This window comes from Chenopodium album, chromosome 27 (genome assembly GCF_948465745.1).
Source record: "Chenopodium album chromosome 27, dcCheAlbu1.1, whole genome shotgun sequence".
NCBI lineage: Eukaryota > Viridiplantae > Streptophyta > Magnoliopsida > Caryophyllales > Amaranthaceae > Chenopodium > Chenopodium album.
Genome location: NC_137860.1, coordinates 31,105,589 through 31,123,993, shown reverse-complemented (window position 1 = coordinate 31,123,993; position 18,405 = coordinate 31,105,589). Strand labels below are relative to the sequence as shown.

Below are 18,405 nucleotides of genomic sequence, written 5' to 3'. Positions count from 1 at the left end.
TTTACAATGATATTGTACGAGTAGATCAAAATGCCTCAAAGTTTTAGATCTTGTTCTTGAAGTATGACTACAAAGTATAAACTGATATTGGACTGATAGATCAAACGATGGTATAGTGTTATACTTTGTAGTTTGTACTTCATAGTTCATACGAAGTATGTATTATTGTGTATCTTTTCAATAAAGTGGAGAATGTGTGATCTTTGAATTTCAATTGATTTTTTGCAATATGGGTAGGATTATTAGAGTTGCAGTACTGATTTAATCTATCTGAAGTGATAAGAAATTAAAAAGTTAATTCAGCTGAAAACATGTTATCAATAGTTTACATGGAAATTTTCTAAGCAAAAAAATTTCTACTGCCTCTCATCTCTGACATATATACATGAATCCATGAAGACAACACAAACATTAATAAGTTATTATCTGCAAGTAAGTTTACACTGCGCGCCAGTCACCAGAGCTTGAGAGAAATAATCATTCTAGACAAGAACAAGCTATAACATCACTAAATAACACCATTGAATTGTTTTGACATACGAGAAAACACAGCGAAAAAAACAAAGCCACCTCCATCATCACCATCGAAAAATCATCTGTACATGAGCATTGATTTGCAATTTTCCAAAAATTAATAGATTTTTTTCTTATTTTTTTTTTTTTATCTTCCACTGAGGTTGCTAAATTGGGCAAGTAGAGCAGTTCCGGATCGTTCATCGATGGCTTGTGTCTGCTCAGGAATGATAGCGTTTGGTTCCACTGCCACAGGTGCAGAAGCTGCAGTAGAATTTAGGTTTGTAGAAGCATCTTCTGTCTTTCCTTGCGCCGATGCCTCTTGAATTTGCAAGGCATACTCCAGGTTCCATAGCACATCACCCATTGTAGGCCTGTCACACCCATACTCAGCCAAACATTTCTCAGCTGCCTCAGCAAATTTCTTCATCGATTCTGGGTTTATCGATCCAACTAAGACTGGATCAAGGATTTTTTCCAGCATTCCCTTCCTCTTGCAATTCATTGCCCATTCTGCAAGGTTCACTTGTTCTCTAGATAGGGCCGGGTTGATGGCAGGGCGAGCACATAAAACCTCAAGCAAGACTACTCCGAATGAGTACACATCTGACTTGTCAGTAAGCTGTTGTTTCCTGAAATACTCTGGATCAAGATACCCAAAACTACCCTTTACTGCTGTGCTGACATGGTCTGCTTGTTGGCCTGGACCATCCTTGGATAGTCCAAAGTCTGCCATCTTTGCGACAAAGTTTTCGTCAAGGAGAATGTTTGTTGTCTTGACATCTCGGTGGATGATCCCTTGGGCAGACCCTGTGTGGAGGTAGTGAAGTCCACGAGCTGCTCCAATGCTGATCTCGAGTCTTTGCTTCCAAGATAATGGAGGCATGTTCTTTCCATAGAGGTGGTCGCGTAAAGGTCCATTGGACATGTACTCGTACACCAGGATCATCTCACTATTCTCGTCACAATACCCTATCAAAGACACCAAGTGCTTGTGGCGAAGCTTGGACAGCATCTGTATTTCGGTCATGAATTCGTTGATACCCTGCTCTGAATGAGGGTTGCCTCGCTTGACTGCTACCTGTTCATAATTGAGAGATCAATGTCAATGTCCAAACACTGATATTAAGGTATTTTCTCGTCATCCTTATAAATGTTAGTCTGACTTATAAAATTAAGTTTATGTTTAGTAAAATCTGTTTGGTTTGTATCAATTTAATCAGTGCAGTATTGAATAGTTCATTCAAAGTTACTTTAAAAAACACTGTAACAAAAAATTTAATACTGGTGCTAGCATTTTAAAGCGATTAACCTGAGTGCCATCCAATGTTCCAATGTAAACATTGCCAAATCCTCCAACACCAATGACACCACTGGCTTCAAAGTTTTTGGTTGATTCCTTGATCTCGTCGAAGGTGAACCTACGGCCAAGGCCACCAGTGGTGAAGATACTACTTTTATTAGACCCATAATTACTCTTACCAAAGACAGTTGAGTCCCCTGCATGAAGAGGAAGTAACCAGGAGGAGAAGCTGTTTCTCCTTTGCCAATCCTGAGGCCTCTTATGCCACTTGATCACCATCGCTCCCAACCCGACAAAGGCTCCAAACATCATAGCAAACCCGACTGCTGCGACTGTTTTCTTATGTTTGCCTGCAAAAGCAGCTTTTCCATCCGGACCAAACTCTCCATCCAAACTACTTACCGTGTTGTTCATCTTGAACACCTCGACCCCATTGAGAATAGCGTTTTTAGCACCGGAATCAAGTGTGGACGGTCCAATTTGGACCGAGACTTTATCTTGATCTACCAAAGAAGAATCAATAACAATGTCTTGGAAGTTCGGGGTGGCTAATTTACCCGTAATTGAAGATAAATCCAACGCAGAAATTGCAGTTTTACCATTAATGTACACATTGAAATACAAGTCATTAAGGGCTGTACTAACAATGTCACAAAAATGTAGTCTTACTAAGTAATCATAAGACTTTTCAACCGGAAACTCCCACGAAATGTTGAAGCTTTGCTCCATGGTGTTAGCATCAGCCATTTCAGCTGCAGAGGCATACACCGTTTGCGGGGCTATGTAAGGGGTGACTCCGTCAGGGTACTTGATGATATTGGTTTGAACATTGACATCTTTGGCCATATTTTTGTTCTTGATAAACCCATCATCTTGGACCCATGTTCTACCAAGGGTGTCATTATCAGCTGTGATTAGGCTTCCACCTACATTGACTCGATACATGGTTTCGAGTGAGCTATGACTCAGGCCATGAAACTGACCCACGGGAGACAAAGATTGGCCTGAATCACCAATCAACTCATCTGGCGCGGTAGACACCTCAATGGCATTGATGAAAGCAGCCGAGTTTTTCTGAGGCTCAAACCTAATAGAAAACCTTTGGGACTTAACATGGATGAGATACTCCTTCATTGTGAGGTTGGTGGCACTAAAACTATGAAGTAGGGTGACTTCATTGGTATACACATTGAAACTAGCCGACTCAAGCTTGAAAACATCGGTCTTAATTGGGAGGAAATGGAGTCGAACCCAATGCCAACCCGAGTCCTGCAATGTAAATGTGTAGGTTGCATCCTTTAAGAAAACTCTAGCAGAAGAATATATCTTAGAAGGTACATTTGCATTAGGGTCAGACACAAGGTATTTGTCCTCCGCCGAAAGGAACCCATGAGCATCTTGGTCAGATTCATAGGTTTTTCCATCAGAGGTGCTTATTTTTTCGTTGCTTCCACAAGCAATGTAGAAGTTATCTTTCGGGTTGAAGGTAGCTACAGGGGCCGCGAGGGTGGAGATGGGAAGGGAGAGGAGAAGAACGAGGGGGAGGAGCGCGAATATTGTCATAGAAGAGATTGGTAAGGATGATAAAAATGTTTGGGTGGAGGAATGAAGGGTAAGTGGTTTTTTTCTCTTGTCCAACATCATTCCTCCTAACCCAGGAGGGTGTAAAGGGGTAGACTAGGGGAAAAAAAACAGAACAAAAGCAAGAGAAATTGAAGGAAAGTTGTTCAAAAACATCAAAGTAAAAGGAGATTTTTGCTGTTTTTTTTTTCTTTTCTTCTCACTCTTGAAAATCGGAGGTGATTTTTTGCTTTGAGAAATGTTGGTTGTTGTTTTGTGTATTTTTGATGAATGGTAATGGTAAACTAAGGCAAATGTCCAAAATTTTAGCCAATTTTTTTGGTTTGATGTTGGCTTTTTTTAGATAGAAATCTTGTGAACTATGTTTGGGATTTAATTAGCAAATATATGATGGTTAAGGGTTGTCAATGAATACAGAGTTAACATTTTTTTTTTTTTTTTTGAAATCAATAGTTTAACATCTTTGACATAGTCAATGACTCATTCACCATTCAATTCCCATATTAGACAAAAAATACAAAATTACATTGCATGCTATTATGTACTTGTATATGCTTGTCTGCTAAATTTGATTTCTTTTAGCTTTATTATAGCAAATAAACTGTTATCTTAGTACAAACTACGTAGTACTCCGTATTACCTTTGCAATCCATCGTTAAGAATGTTACTGAGTATATTGTATGAGGTGGAAATGATCACAATACAATCAGTAAATCGGTTGTGGTGTGGCTTGTAAGTAGGTGCAATTAAGATCATATTTTTGCTGAAAGAGAACTTGTTAACAATTTAAAATTGATTGGAAATAAAGACATAAATCAGGGATTAGGAGAGTAATTCTAATCGTTCTTGTTCCACATACCTAATATATCCAAATGCTCATATTGATAATTATTGCTCATTTTATCATCAAATGAACAAGATAACTTGGATGCACCCTGCTACATTCGAGTGTTTATTATTTCTATAATTAATTTTCACTTAATCTACCTATTATTCGATTGATGTAAATCTCTTACCAATATACTTAGTGAGTACGAGTATTAATTAATTAAATTTTTGAATCTTAATGTAGAGTAAGTTACGTAGAGCATGTTCTGATTTAGGGCCTGTTCTCATTGACTGAACTGAGCTAAGTTGAACCTAACTTATTATTGCTAAGCTAAAATGAACTGAATTGAATATTTTATAAGAGAAGGAAATTAGGAGCTGAACTGAACTGAAAATAATCGTATGAGAACAGGCCCTTAGTGATTTACTGAGCTGAATTAAACTGTTTATAAGAGAAGGAAATCAAAAGCTAAACTGAACTGAAATTTAGCTAAAAAGAACAGACGCTTAAATATATTCCTTAACTGTTGTAGCTGCAATAAACTATTACTTGTAGCATTCCTCACCTTGCCCAGAACATTCACTATTTCGGTTTTTTTTTTTTGGCTCAGTAGGTTCTATGCCATTCATACACACATTGCAAGAGTTAATGTTCAAAATGATAAATAAGCGATTTTGATCCTGTTCAATGTCATCACAGTTTAATTTGGAATGGTTAGAATACTTTGTTATGCAGCTTGTGCTTGAATATCTTATGCTTCTTCTTTGCTTTGTAGGCTGTCAGGAAATTAAGTGAGGCAAAGAAATTGGAGACAATGGCTAGTTATAGTGCTGACTTTGGAAAGGATTGATCAAGAGATTAGTGAAGATTGTATGTAAATTTCATAGTTGCCCCTTGTAAAAAATTAGTTTCTATTCTTTCATACTTCGTACAAGTAGTATATTACTAGAACTTCACAATACTTTCCTATTAGTTTTATTGTGTTCAGCAAACAATTTCTGTAATTGTGTATCATGTACCAACCTACTCTATGTTACATTTGGAATATGAAAATATATATGAATGTGCAAGAAACAACTTTTTTATTTGTACTGTGTATATTGGTTTAATTGTTTCATGACTTCACTCCTAAACATACTAACAACATGGAATAAAATTTCTCCATTACTCAATATATGCAACGAGACTTTTAATCCGTGTTACCGTGTATAATAGTGTCAGCTTGTTGCATGTATTAACAAATGGAAAGAGGGGGGTTATAAGAATAAAACTACAATTATCAAGGTGTTGTTTGAATAAAGTTTATCATACATGAAGCTGTAAAAGTAAGAAATCAAATTTGAGAAATAATTTTGCAATGATCATGCACTGGTCAACACTTTCAGAGTTGTAGTACTATAAACTTTGTATATTGTGTATGTAGAAGTAACATTAGTGTATTCATTCCCAAGTAAAACTATACATTGACAAATTTGAAAATTTCTAATTATGCAATTAATAAAGATGAGAGTGAGGGAAAACATCCATTTTAGTATACTTAGAGAGTTCAATTATGATGAATTAGGCTAATAACTAATACGGAGTACAACATAAAAAGTAAAAACCTACAAGTTGCACTTAATGACAGAATTTTTTTGGAATGTGAACTCCAATTTCCCTGGAGCATTATTCAACCAAGTTTTCCATTATATAAGAGTTTTTGCTGAATATTACTCCTTTTGTCCTAAATAAACTGTCACAAATGCTTTACAAGATTTTTTAAAATACACCTTTGATTATACATATCTTTAATTGCATGATGAGGAAATTGAGAATTGAGGGTGAAATTGTGAATTTCTTCGTAGTTTATTAGTTTTATCTTTTATTCTTGTCAAATACTATTATGCATGGGTACAACATTGATCTTTAAATTAATAATCATATGATCTTGCTTACTAGCACCCCGGGATGTTAGATTATAATCAAATATATTTCATTAAATGGTACTCCAAATTAATTTGGGAATGTATGTATGACAAAATCATGTGCCGATCGGTGTAATAAATGTTTATTTCAAATTAATAAATCTACATTTAGTTTTTTATCTAACACCTCAAGGCGCTCGTTAGTTTTGCCTAATTATAATTATGTTATTAACATTTAATAAAATCTATTCTTTTTTAAAGTCTAATGTAAAAATTACAACTAAAATAGGTTTTACTGTAATAACTACTAATAGTTTAAATCAGGTGAATAAAATTTACTCTAGCTCATAATGTTGCACGTTGGGATACTAGTGGTTGTAAAGAGTGTATCGTTTGGACCTTTTTCCCAAAGTTTGATAACTTTGCGGAAATTGATTTGATTTAAATATTCACAGCTTGGTTTCAGAAAAAAAAAATATTTACTCTAAATTAAAAAAACAAAGTTTTTTTAAAAATTACTTTGTATATACCAGTATATTAAAATACTCTCCCTGTCCCTAAATTACATTCCTCCTTTCTATTTTTGGTATTCCAAAACTAAATTCCTCCTTTCTATTTTTGGTAAGTTTTTTTTTTAAGTAAATCAGCTCTCTTTTTCTGTTTTACATTAAATGCTTTCTCACTCATCATTTTCTAATCTCACTCACAATTCTTGTGCCAAATTACAATGAGTATCATTGGTTAAAAAGTTTCAACTAGGAGCATGTGATTGATCTTTTTGTTTGCAAAGGATTGATGACATGTCATGAGTAATAACTGATCTATCTTTGTACTTCCTATTGTATTATCTAATTATTGTTATTTGTCTTATTTTTCCCTCCTTAATTCCCGTGTAAATTTCCAAACATGAATGTAATTTATGGACGGAGGGAGTAAAAATTAAAGTCAGGGGTTGTTAAATTACTGAGAGGGTTGCTCTTCAAGAAAAAAATTACTGAGAGAAATTACGGAGTACACTATATACTCTTGTTCCTTACTCTGTGCAAGTCTCAAAAACTTCTCTCTCTTTCTCTCTCCTCTCTCATCGGAGATCATCTGCACTATTCTTCAGAGCTCTCCTTAATGTCGACCGAAGAAGAGGTTAAGCGTAAGGCCGCTGTTGCCGAATACAATAAGAAGCTCCTTCAACATCGCGAGCTTGAATCTCGAAGCAGAAAAGGTTTTTCATTCTAAATCCCTAATTTCTGCCTTTTTTCACCATTAATTTCTAGGTTATTGAATTTTAGGGTTTTGAATCTGATTTTAGTTTGTTTAGCAGTTTACGATATCAAATTTGTATGAATTTATATCTAATTTTGCTATGAGATAGTCGAATTTGATGAATTCCTAGTCGAATTAGTTAATTGATGTTGTGAGAAATCAACATCCAGTGTAAACGAAGTGGAATTTGATATGTTTAAGTTTGATTTTCGATTTTCGTTTATATGTTTGAAAATTTATGGAAACTTGTTTCGCTATTTGTTTTTGTGATTTCTGGCTGTAATTTCGTATCTGATCTGAAGATTCTAGTGCATGTTACTGGAATCGTTAGTTTTCGAATAATTTTAAGCCAAAATTTTGAGATAATTGAGAAAATTTTGCTTCTGCTAGGGTTTGTGAATCAAAACGTAGAATTAATATGAACTTGTGCTGCGAATTTGCGATTAGAACCTGTCAGTTAAGAAGACTGCTTGTTGTGAACTCTGTGGTTAAGTTGCATAGATGCAGTGATGCACACGCAACACTTAGCCTCAAGAAAATGATTGTAGCCTCAATAGAAGCAGTAAATTTGAAGAATGTTAAACCTAAATTTGAGTTTAATAAGAAATTATAGCTTGTGCTAGGGTTTTTATCTCAAATTATTGAATAATTATGAACTAGTGTTGCGATTTTGTGATTAGAATCTGTCTAGAGTTGCTAACAGGAGAGGCTACTTGTTGCCAACTCTAAGCTAAGCTATGGTCAAGTTAACTGAGGTAGTGATAAACAAGCAACACTATAACTAACCTTAAGTAAATGATCTTAATGCTGCTGAAGAAGCAGTATGCTTTTCTTTTCCTGATAGCTGCGATTTTAGTAAATTGAAATTCTAAAGTTTGAGAAACTCACTTTAGGTGTTTTATTTGGAATTTTTATTTCGGCATTAGAAAAGAATGTATGGAGGATGTGATGTGAGTAATATATCTCCATCCATTTAAGTAATGTTTGTAAACTGGACAGTGGACACATAGTTGATTTTTCCGTATGAACCTGTTCAATACAAGAGGCAGTTCAAAATCCAACTTTGGAAGTTGTATTTAACTTATTTTTTGTCAATCAACATTTGTTCATTAATGAAGCTTTAGTAAGCCTCAAGTGAACGGCCAATTTGTGCTCAATGCTGTCTACCTTTTATTATTCTGTTTTCGCGCAAAATTGCATGCCTTTGACACTGTTAAAAATATTGCTCTTTAAGTTTTGTGTTAAAAACAGAAATTCAGACCTAAGATTAATAACATTAGTGAGTGAAAGCAATGTTAAAAACCCACTAGTTTTAAGAGTAGTGATGGTCGTTTCAGTCTAATAAAATTGTCACTTAGGTTTTGTGTTGAAACCTTGAAATTTAAACTATGCTTTTTAAATATCTAAACAAGTATATGAAAAACAACTAGTTTCATCAGTTGTGACAGTTATGGAAGATGCCGAATAGTGGTAATGAGTTTTGGTTTATCACTATTGAGGTTGGAGGAGAGTATTGTGTGATATTTTGCTGTTTCCAGTAGCGGATCATTTGTGTTGTCCTTTTGTTGTAGTGTGTTCCTTTTTTAAGGCTGCTGCTAATGTATCTAATTTCTAAATTTTCAGTGAAGGAAGAGTTGCGAAGTGCCAAAAAGGACTACGCTAAAACAGAGGATGATCTGAAGTCTCTCCAGAGTGTTGGGCAGATCATTGGAGAAGTCCTAAGGCCTCTTGACAATGAGAGATGTAAATGATTTCTTGATCTCTTCTTGTCCATTTTACCACTAAATTCATTTTGCTGGTTTGTTACCTTATGTTACCTAGGATTTGTTGATCTTTTGCCACTGTCCTTTTTTTTGTTAATAAAGAAAATTGAGAATCTCGTCCATTAGTAGCAGGATTAGAGTTATGTGAACTTTGTTGCTTGGTCTTCCACTATGGTGTGTCAAGTCTTGGTTGCAGGCTTATTTCTAATTATTCTATCTATGATGAGATTTTTAATACAAAATGCTTTTGTTCTATCTATTTCAATGTCCTCTTTGCTTCATATCAATGATATAACTCTGTTTATCCAAGTGTTGTAATTAGTACTTGTACGTGTACACATAACATGAACAACCCTTATTCCCTTAACTTTTTTCCTTGGTCATTTAGTACTGCAGTACCAAATAGATCCAATCATATAAATGACTGAGTTATGTGTTTATGTGTGCCAGTAATTGTGAAAGCTAGCAGTGGACCAAGGTATGTGGTTGGTTGTCGTAGCAAAGTGGACAAAGAAAAGCTCACTTCTGGAACTCGAGTGGTACTTGACATGACTACCCTCACCATTATGCGTGCTCTTCCTCGCGAAGTATGTTTCTCCTCTTATGTTTTCTGTTTTACCTTTTCCTGCATCTGAGTTTTGTGTTTACTTCTGCCATGATATCCATTTGGTTGATTGGGGTTGACCAGAAGCTTAGTTGATTCTTAATTGTAAACTTATTTAAATGTCACTGCCAGCTGAGCTAGGCAGTGGGTGGCTGGGTGTTATCATGAGCTAATGTTGGAACTTAAATGTCAAAACATGTCGAAAAATCGTTACTGTTGTCGATGGGTGCTTTGGAGTTTGAATGTGCCTCAAACAGTATTGGAGTTAGTTCATTGCATGATGCCTTATGCTAGCTCAAAGTATAAATGATAAGAGTAGTGAAAGATTTTAACATATCTGAAGGTAAACGGTTTTTTCAAGAAGGGTTTTGTCTAGTTTATTAAGATGTTAAATGGAGAATTTCAACTGACATCACTAATCATTATTCTAATGAATTCATTCGCACAGGATGTTTTGTTGAAGCTTGCTCTTCATAGATAGATTCATTCTGTTGGGTGCTTCTTTTCCATATATTTGGGTCGCTTGTAGGGAAGTTTTCTGTTTATACATCTTCCATTGAAATAATCTATAGCTTATATTAGTTGAATAACTCTTACCCAGATTTCACCACAGAACACTAAGTCATATCCAGATTATTTGACACAGGCTAGCTTTATCAGAATTTCTGATGCCCTCTTCCTACAGCGACCACATTTAAATGTTTCATTCATGCTTTAAATTGAATGTGGTGATCCCAAGATGCAAAAAATAGGTGCTTAAGTTTGTGAAGCACTTATTTAGTTGTGTAATTCTTGTACATGAAAAGTGAGAATTTATTATACTGTTGTTGCAGCTTTAGTTCATGGTTGAAGCCTATGGTTCTGTGGCTTCTGTTTGCCACGTCGCATCATGTTCTCATATATTGCATATGCAGGTTGATCCAGTTGTATACAATATGCTTCATGAAGATCCTGGGAATATAAGCTATTCTGCTGTGGGAGGGCTGTCTGATCAAATCCGAGAACTGAGGGAATCCATTGAGCTTCCACTGATGAATCCTGAGCTTTTCATTCGTGTGGGAATTAAACCTCCAAAGGTATAGACTTTGTGTGGTACTGTATTTTCTTTGTTCTTTTTAGGTGATTTCTTTTATGCTTTGGGTGATATTTGTTGGGCTAAAGCAAAATTTGTGTTTATGTTTTCCTTTACAGGGTGTTCTTCTCTATGGGCCTCCAGGGACTGGCAAAACATTGTTAGCTCGAGCTATAGCCAGTAATATAGATGCCAATTTCCTAAAGGTATTACAGCATATGCATTTGGAAATGGTTGCATCCTTATAAAGATTTGTTTTTGGAGGGTAACATACATTATGTAAATAACTGTTATTTCTTATATTGTTATAGGTTGTATCAAGTGCTATCATAGATAAGTACATTGGTGAAAGTGCAAGACTGATCCGTGAAATGTTCAATTACGCTAGAGAACACCAGGTGAGATAGCACAGCATTTAACGTAGTTATCGCAATATGAGGGTACTGGTTTAAATGGTTTCTTGTGGGTTACGACTTATTTTTCTATTCTCAGCCTTGCATCATCTTCATGGATGAGATTGATGCTATTGGAGGTCGTCGATTCAGTGAGGGTACAAGTGCTGACCGTGAAATTCAAAGAACTCTTATGGAACTGCTGAATCAGCTTGATGGTTTTGATCAGCTGGGCAAGGTATTATGACTATGATACTCATTGTAGAGGAATCTTGCTATAAATTTGTAGTTGCATTGCGATAATTTGATATTTCCCTTTGACCCATTGTACTTTGAAAGTGCAGGTCAAAATGATCATGGCAACAAACAGACCAGATGTGCTGGACCCTGCACTTCTTCGTCCAGGGCGTCTAGATAGGAAAATTGAGATTCCATTGCCAAATGAACAGTCGAGAATGGAAATTCTCAAAATCCATGCTGCTGGGATTGCCAAACATGGTGAGATCGACTATGAAGCAGTTGTCAAGCTCGCAGAGGTGATCTTCTACTTGCCTATTATTTTCTGCTACCCCATCTTTATCAAGGTGTTGATGTTGAATATGTTGCCTTTTTCTTTTTCCAGGGATTTAATGGGGCCGATCTACGGAACATTTGTACTGAAGCCGGTATGTCAGCCATACGTGCTGAGAGAGATTATGTGATTCATGAAGACTTCATGAAGGTAATTTTTGTCATAATCAGACCGTTAAAGAGCATGAGTTTTACTTGTGGAGCATTTAATTTTCCCAGTGCTACACACATTCATTGTTTTCATATTTGGCCGAGTAGTTTCTAAGCCATTCCCTAATATGTTTAGAATAAAGCAAATTTAGTGCTAAGAGCAACCCCAAATCTTCAATGGTAAGCAAATCAGCTTGTTATGCCACATAAGATTTTTAGTTAAACCCTTTTGTAGCTAGTTTGTGCCCCAATGTCTTAACTACTAGCTTGTGATGTAAATGAGCCTTAATTTCTTAATAGGCTTTTTAAATTTAACTTTAAGGTATCGTTATATCATATGTAGCCATTAGGGTTAAGAATAAGTATTCTTAATTTGGTATTAATTTAGAAAAACACGACAAAATTACACTCAAATCAGTTTTAGCTCCTCTTTTTAAGTTTTCCTTGAGCAAATTAGCTTGCCCGAGTTAATTTCATTTTTAAGCTCCAATGGTCAAATTAGTAGTTAGAAAATTTTTAAAATTGCAAGCAAGTCTATGTCACAATTTGATCATTAATTTGAAAGTAATTTTATAAAGGTGCATAGTATTATTTATGTGATTGAATTACTTATGATGTTTCTTTGCTCTACAGGCTGTGAGAAAACTAAACGAAGCAAAAAAGCTAGAGTCGAGTGCTACCTATTCTGCAGATTTTGGAAAGGATTAGTACAAAAATTCACAAATTTTCTTGTAATTCTTTGTTCTATTGTGAATTTTTCAAGTCGCAACTATGGTTTATTTAACCTAAACCATTACTAGCTTCAATTTATAACAAATTCTCAATTTGCTTCAGCCTTGATGCTTCAAGTTCTTTCCCTTTTATTTTACAGGATTCAACTAAGATTTGGACCATAATTTTGTTATTAAAAAAAAAAAAAAACACACTACATTTTGCATGTCTTAAATCTGAAACTAATGAACTCCCCTAACATTTAATTAGTGTTCTAATTTTTAAGATGTAAATGGAGTTTAGGTAAATCTAGCAGAACTACTAGCCTTTTGGTAAAACTTGACATCATCAGCTGCTGAACATTAGAAACCTTGCATAAATCTCGAAGTTCAGTAGCTCAGAACTGGCAGCAGCAACATCAATAAACAAATGTATGAGTTAATTGAGAATAAATTACAATATTTTAGATAATTTGCCTATAGTAAAAAATTTTAAGCTGCAAAACTAAGAATTCAATTGAATTCATATCAGAATAGTCTCACTTCCAACCCAGTGATAAGACGGTTTGTTGGTGAAGCTTAGCATCCCCGGCGGCAACCACATTAAATTCTAAACATAGAGTACAAAAAGTCAAAACAAATATGCACAAACATATACGAACAGAATCAATACTCAACTAAGACGATAAAGAGTCACGTTTTTGCACCTGTTGCCTTAGATTCCGGTGAAGCTTCCCAGTGGAATTCTTCGCCTTTCCAATCAGTTATAGTCCCACCGGCCCCTTTTATAACCGGTATTAATGCAAGGAAGTCATACGGCTGAAATTAACCAGGAAACTAAATCAATCAGAAAGAAAAAAGAGTAAACATTTACAGGTTTAAGATGATGAATATAAGATTTTTGGTAAGATTAGTGAGCTCACCTTCAAGCCAGATTCAACTACGAGATCTACAAACCCAGAAGCTAGAAGAGCATAAGCATAACAGTCACATCCATAGAGTGGCACTTTAACCTGATTTAAGTATTTGATATTAGATTTGCAAGGTACATTGTAGTTGCTACGCGGAAGCAAATGCGAATTAGATATGATATACCTTATTCCTAACGCGAATGAATGCATCTTCAGCAACCTCGGCAAAAAGATGGGGACTTGTAGTGTACCTTAACAAGGCAAGCAGAAATACAGCTGAAGCTTATGCTCATCCAACTTATATTGTCATTAAAAGAGGTCAACAAAAATGAAGGCCAATAATTCTGAATACTGTTTGTAAGAGAAATAAGAAGACTTACAAATATGCTTGTGATAGATCTGTACAACTTCGTGTTGACACATCTTGCCCATTTAATGTAGTCCTCTTCCCACTTATACCAACCCATCTTTCTCTGAGAATAGGTTGATCAATCACACCAAGAATCTGCAAGCATTAACATCAAAACATTGATAAAAGGGGAAGCAATAGAAATTACAGCACCTAAATAGCTGCCAATCATGACATGTTATAGCAATGTAAAAACTCCTGTAAAGATTATCGCTAGGCAGTAGTAATTAAAACAGCACAGCAAATTTCTCTTTAAAAATTCTTTTCAAAAGAAGACGTCAGTCAAAAACCATCTATACAGCATTTACATAGATTCACACAAATTACAATTGAGTCATACCGGCTTACCCTTGTACAAAAGAGCTATAAGAGTGCCAAATACAGGTTTTCCTGGAGATATGTACAAGGAAAGTGAGTCTTAGCATCAAATTACCAAAACTTCATTTAAATATGAAAGAAAATTGACAGGAATTACCAGTTATAAAGCTCTTCGTGCCATCAATAGGATCTAAAACCCATACGTAATCTGAATGTTTTTCTTTACACCTCCAACCATTTTCTTCTCCAAAACTGCAAATAAAAACAATGTCAGAGTTCAGTACTTGAACATCATTGTACTACTAATTCCTTTCAGCAATAAGGCTAACCCATGTCTTGAAGGGAAAGTCACACTCATGATCATCAAATGACAGTATGATGATACAAGCTCACAACTTCAACTTACATTGCATGAGACGGAAAATGTTTCATGATAATGGTAACCATTGATTCCTCTGCGGTTCGATCAGCAATGGTAACTGGACCTAGAGTTCATATTATAAAATGTCAAAATCTGGGAATGATCTAGTTTCATCAAAACTTGGGAGCAGTTCAGTATCATTCAGAGAAAGAAAAAAGAAAATTAGTATCTGTTGATCATTAAATTTTCAGCAAAAGATCAATCCAATAATATAAGCATAAACCAATTCATCCCTTGGAAGTACCATAGGAAAGATTATATAAGGAAACTGTTGTGTATACAACACACACACACACACACACACACACACACACAAGGTTCGTTCATTTTTTAATGTACTGATTTTTAATGTACATGTACATAGATGCCAAATTAAACAAAGGTTCCAGATAAACATTAGTACATTAGTTAAATGCTCTAAGTGTTTCTCCAAAAAAAAAAAAAAAAAAAAAAATGCTCTATTCGGTGAAAGATAAAATCTTGCCAAAACATCAAGTATATCTGGCAGTTTTAAGACATATTCAGTGATCACTGCTATAATTACTACATATTCATTTTGAGGCACAATTATTCTAGCTGCCAACTGTTTTGTAGCAGCATGCAAAGGCATAAAAAGTGAAGGAAAAAAAAAACAGAAAGTGAAAAATAGAAAGTAGCAGCATTCATTTTAATGATGAATTGATCGGATTAGTTTCTAAGTGAAGCAGTGTCAGACATATGTGAGTTCACAATACTGTCTCGAATAAGTCAAGTGAAAAGAGTCAAAAGTCCAAATTTGTAAACCTTGGCCAAATGATCTATAAACTATGATGACGTAAGAGGTGATCCTCAACACATATGTTAATAGAACATAAGAACAAGTAAATATCATAATGTTGGTAATCAGACAACATAAGATACAAAATGTTTGGCCTCAAGAACCAAAAAAAGTATCGATTTGTGAACATCAATTCATGGAAAAATCTTATGATGCGTTAATCAATTCAGCATAAATATACTTCAATGTTTAAAAGTCAACACAAATTGAAGTTAGAAGTTTGGATGACTAGTCATTCTCTATGAGAATAAACAATGATTTGAAGCATTTTTTTCTATTCATTAATATAGTCTTGCATTATTCTAATGCAAAATCAATGCATACAAAATCGTTAGAATACTCTTTATGAATGCAACAGTCAGCCAGCAAAAACATAATACATGTGAACAATAGTCTTAGATATTGCAGTGTCCAGCAGCTCCAGAAATCTATGACAGCAACAATTTCAAACTTGTTTCCACAATTACAGAGCTTACTAAAACAATCATGAGACACAGCGAATCCGTACACTAAACATGATAAAATTAAATTTCTACAAGCAAATCAATAAAAATATTGATATAGAAATCAAAAGAGAAGTTGAGCAGTGCTTGAATACTCATAATATATGCAACTAAAGGTGAATTAGAACTCAAAATTACTTGCCTATTGTCAAATCAGTTATGTAACCTAATAACTGAGAGCTTGACTAATAGTACCAAATTCTGCAGCCATAAAGAAAAGAGTAATTTACTTCAATGTCAAAGAACGAATTACAGAGCTTTACTAATGCCATTGTTATACAAAATTGCAGAACATACAGAAACAACAAGCATGAGACACTGATAGAATAAGTATGTATCAGGATTTTTATTATAAATACTAAAACTGATAGAATAAGTATGTATCAGGATTTTTATTACAAACTATACTTTTCATTGAGAAACATGCAAATTTCATAAATCAATTTCAAACTATATCAGTCGTCAATACAATTAAACTAGAACGGTACACATTTATTGATGATAGAAAGCTTCCTGGACTGACTGGCCGAAGTAACCAAACAGCTGAAAATATAGCACATTTTGCCAAAATTGTAGAAATATAAATAAAAAAAAGATCACGCCATATTTTGTCATAAAAATTTGAAGTTCTTTCAGAATTGATTTATGATGTGCTAAAAAAACGATTGCTTTGTTGATATAACAAGTGATTTTCATTATTTTGGCAATTAGATTAGGTAACATACAAAAAGGTGACAAAACAGTCTCAAAAACCACAAACAAAAAGGAGTATGATGTAACCTAAGCTTAGTGAATCAGCCTAAGCGTAGATCTGCCTCAGTGTTCAACAGCCAACACCTATTGAAGTTATAAGTTTGGATGACTAGTCAGTCTTGATCAGAACAAACAAGATTGGTAAACAAACAATATGATTCCTTTTCATTATTCTAATTTATACAAAATCAGAAGAACAATAAACATCCTTAAATCAACAATCAGCTTTTTCGTTATATAAATGAACAAAATTATCAGAAAAATGCAGTTTCCAGCAGCCCTAGGGTTCCATGACTCAGCTACAATTTCAAACTCGTTTCCTTAATAACAGCACTAACTAAAACAAGTTAACAACCATAACACACAGAGTCACGGAGAGAATCAGTGAACCAAGAGTGATGAAACTACTAATTTAGAATCAAAATCAAGAAAATCTCTCAATAATCGAAACAGTAATTGAGCAATGCTTGAATACACATGAATAAGCAACAAAAAGCAGTATTAGGGCTCAATTTTTTTAAAATCAGTCCTGTAACCTAACTGAGAGCTTGACTAGAAGTAGCAAATTATGCAGCCATGAGAAAGAGCAAAACAACTTGAATTTCAATGAACGAATCATGGAATAGCTAACTAGTGTCATTGTTATATAGAGTTACAGACATACAGAAGCAATCATGAGACACTGATGATCCAAACAACCAAATTAATGTACTAAAATTGATAAAAATATGTATATATTAGGAATTTATCATGTAGTTACACTATCTATTGAGAAATATGCATATTTCAAACTATATCAGTCATCAAAATATGTATATACTGAATCTGCATGTTTTCGGCAAAATGCTACAAATTAATCAACGGTAGTAAATGCTACACAACTGAAAATTGAACAAATTGAGCCAGAAATTATGTAGTAATATAGGAAAATATATCAGTTACCGCATTTTCTCAATCAATTTTGAATTCTCACATAACTAATTTCTGATGTTAAAAACAATCATCATGATAAATTGAATTTCCAAATATAAATCAAAACACACTGAAACAATCAAACAACTAAAATTTGACCTAATTAACAAAAAATCATAGTAAATTACTTCAAATTCAAAGCAGAAATCGTGAAAATTGAAACTCACTCGAGTCGTCTTTATCAAGAATCTCGAATTTCTTCCGGAAGAAACCGCGGATGACTTCGCCGGAAGCATCAGCGAGCTCATTCGCAACATCAGCGAATCGATCAAGATCACCATTGTCGAAGCCGAGTTGTACTTCCTCAATCGGATGATTAAAGAGGTCCGAATTCGACGCCGCCATTGAAATCGGAGCGAGGTGAGGTCGAGAAGAGAGAGAAAAACTTGAGGAGAAGAGAGAAGAAGTGGAAGAGAAGTGAAGCGATTGAAATGGATGAAGATTGGGGATGAATGTGGAGGAATTTGAGGAGAGAGAAAGGAAAGGGGGAGAATGAGAGAGGAGGTGAGTTTGGGAGTACATTTGCGCTGAGGAGAGAGAAAAGGGGCGGGAATCTGAAGTGGTGAGTAGGTAAATGAAGGGGTTTGTTCTGTTAAGTAGCATAGTCCCCATATTTGTCCCGAGAAGGCGAGAACTCGAGAACTAGTTTA

General features: G+C 34.8%; 3 protein-coding genes across 3 annotated transcripts; 1 reads left to right on the top strand and 2 right to left on the bottom strand.

Annotated features, from left to right (window-relative positions):
• Nucleotides 1–239: 239 nt before the first annotated feature.
• Nucleotides 240–3,460, bottom strand: LOC145620253 (putative receptor-like protein kinase At4g39110). The gene is made up of 2 exons (XM_081674892.1): nucleotides 1,826–3,460; nucleotides 240–1,594 (listed from the first exon to the last, which is right to left on the bottom strand). Exons 1-2 carry the CDS (start codon nucleotides 3,458–3,460, stop codon nucleotides 662–664), a joined length of 2,568 nt encoding a protein of 855 aa, XP_081531018.1. The 3' UTR covers nucleotides 240–661.
• Nucleotides 3,461–7,142: 3,682 nt separating this feature from the next.
• On the top strand, nucleotides 7,143–12,774 carry LOC145621585 (26S proteasome regulatory subunit 10B homolog A-like). The gene is made up of 10 exons (XM_081676308.1): nucleotides 7,143–7,349; nucleotides 9,014–9,133; nucleotides 9,604–9,740; nucleotides 10,672–10,833; nucleotides 10,949–11,035; nucleotides 11,141–11,227; nucleotides 11,322–11,459; nucleotides 11,566–11,757; nucleotides 11,844–11,942; nucleotides 12,575–12,774. Exons 1-10 carry the CDS (start codon nucleotides 7,253–7,255, stop codon nucleotides 12,647–12,649), a joined length of 1,194 nt encoding a protein of 397 aa, XP_081532434.1. The 5' UTR covers nucleotides 7,143–7,252; the 3' UTR covers nucleotides 12,650–12,774.
• A 50-nt stretch (nucleotides 12,775–12,824) lies between these two features.
• On the bottom strand, nucleotides 12,825–18,349 carry LOC145621586 (bifunctional phosphatase IMPL2, chloroplastic-like). The gene is made up of 9 exons (XM_081676309.1): nucleotides 17,923–18,349; nucleotides 14,696–14,774; nucleotides 14,447–14,541; nucleotides 14,312–14,361; nucleotides 13,943–14,067; nucleotides 13,747–13,813; nucleotides 13,575–13,664; nucleotides 13,359–13,470; nucleotides 12,825–13,261 (listed from the first exon to the last, which is right to left on the bottom strand). Exons 1-9 carry the CDS (start codon nucleotides 18,275–18,277, stop codon nucleotides 13,191–13,193), a joined length of 1,044 nt encoding a protein of 347 aa, XP_081532435.1. The 5' UTR covers nucleotides 18,278–18,349; the 3' UTR covers nucleotides 12,825–13,190.
• Nucleotides 18,350–18,405: the final 56 nt, after the last annotated feature.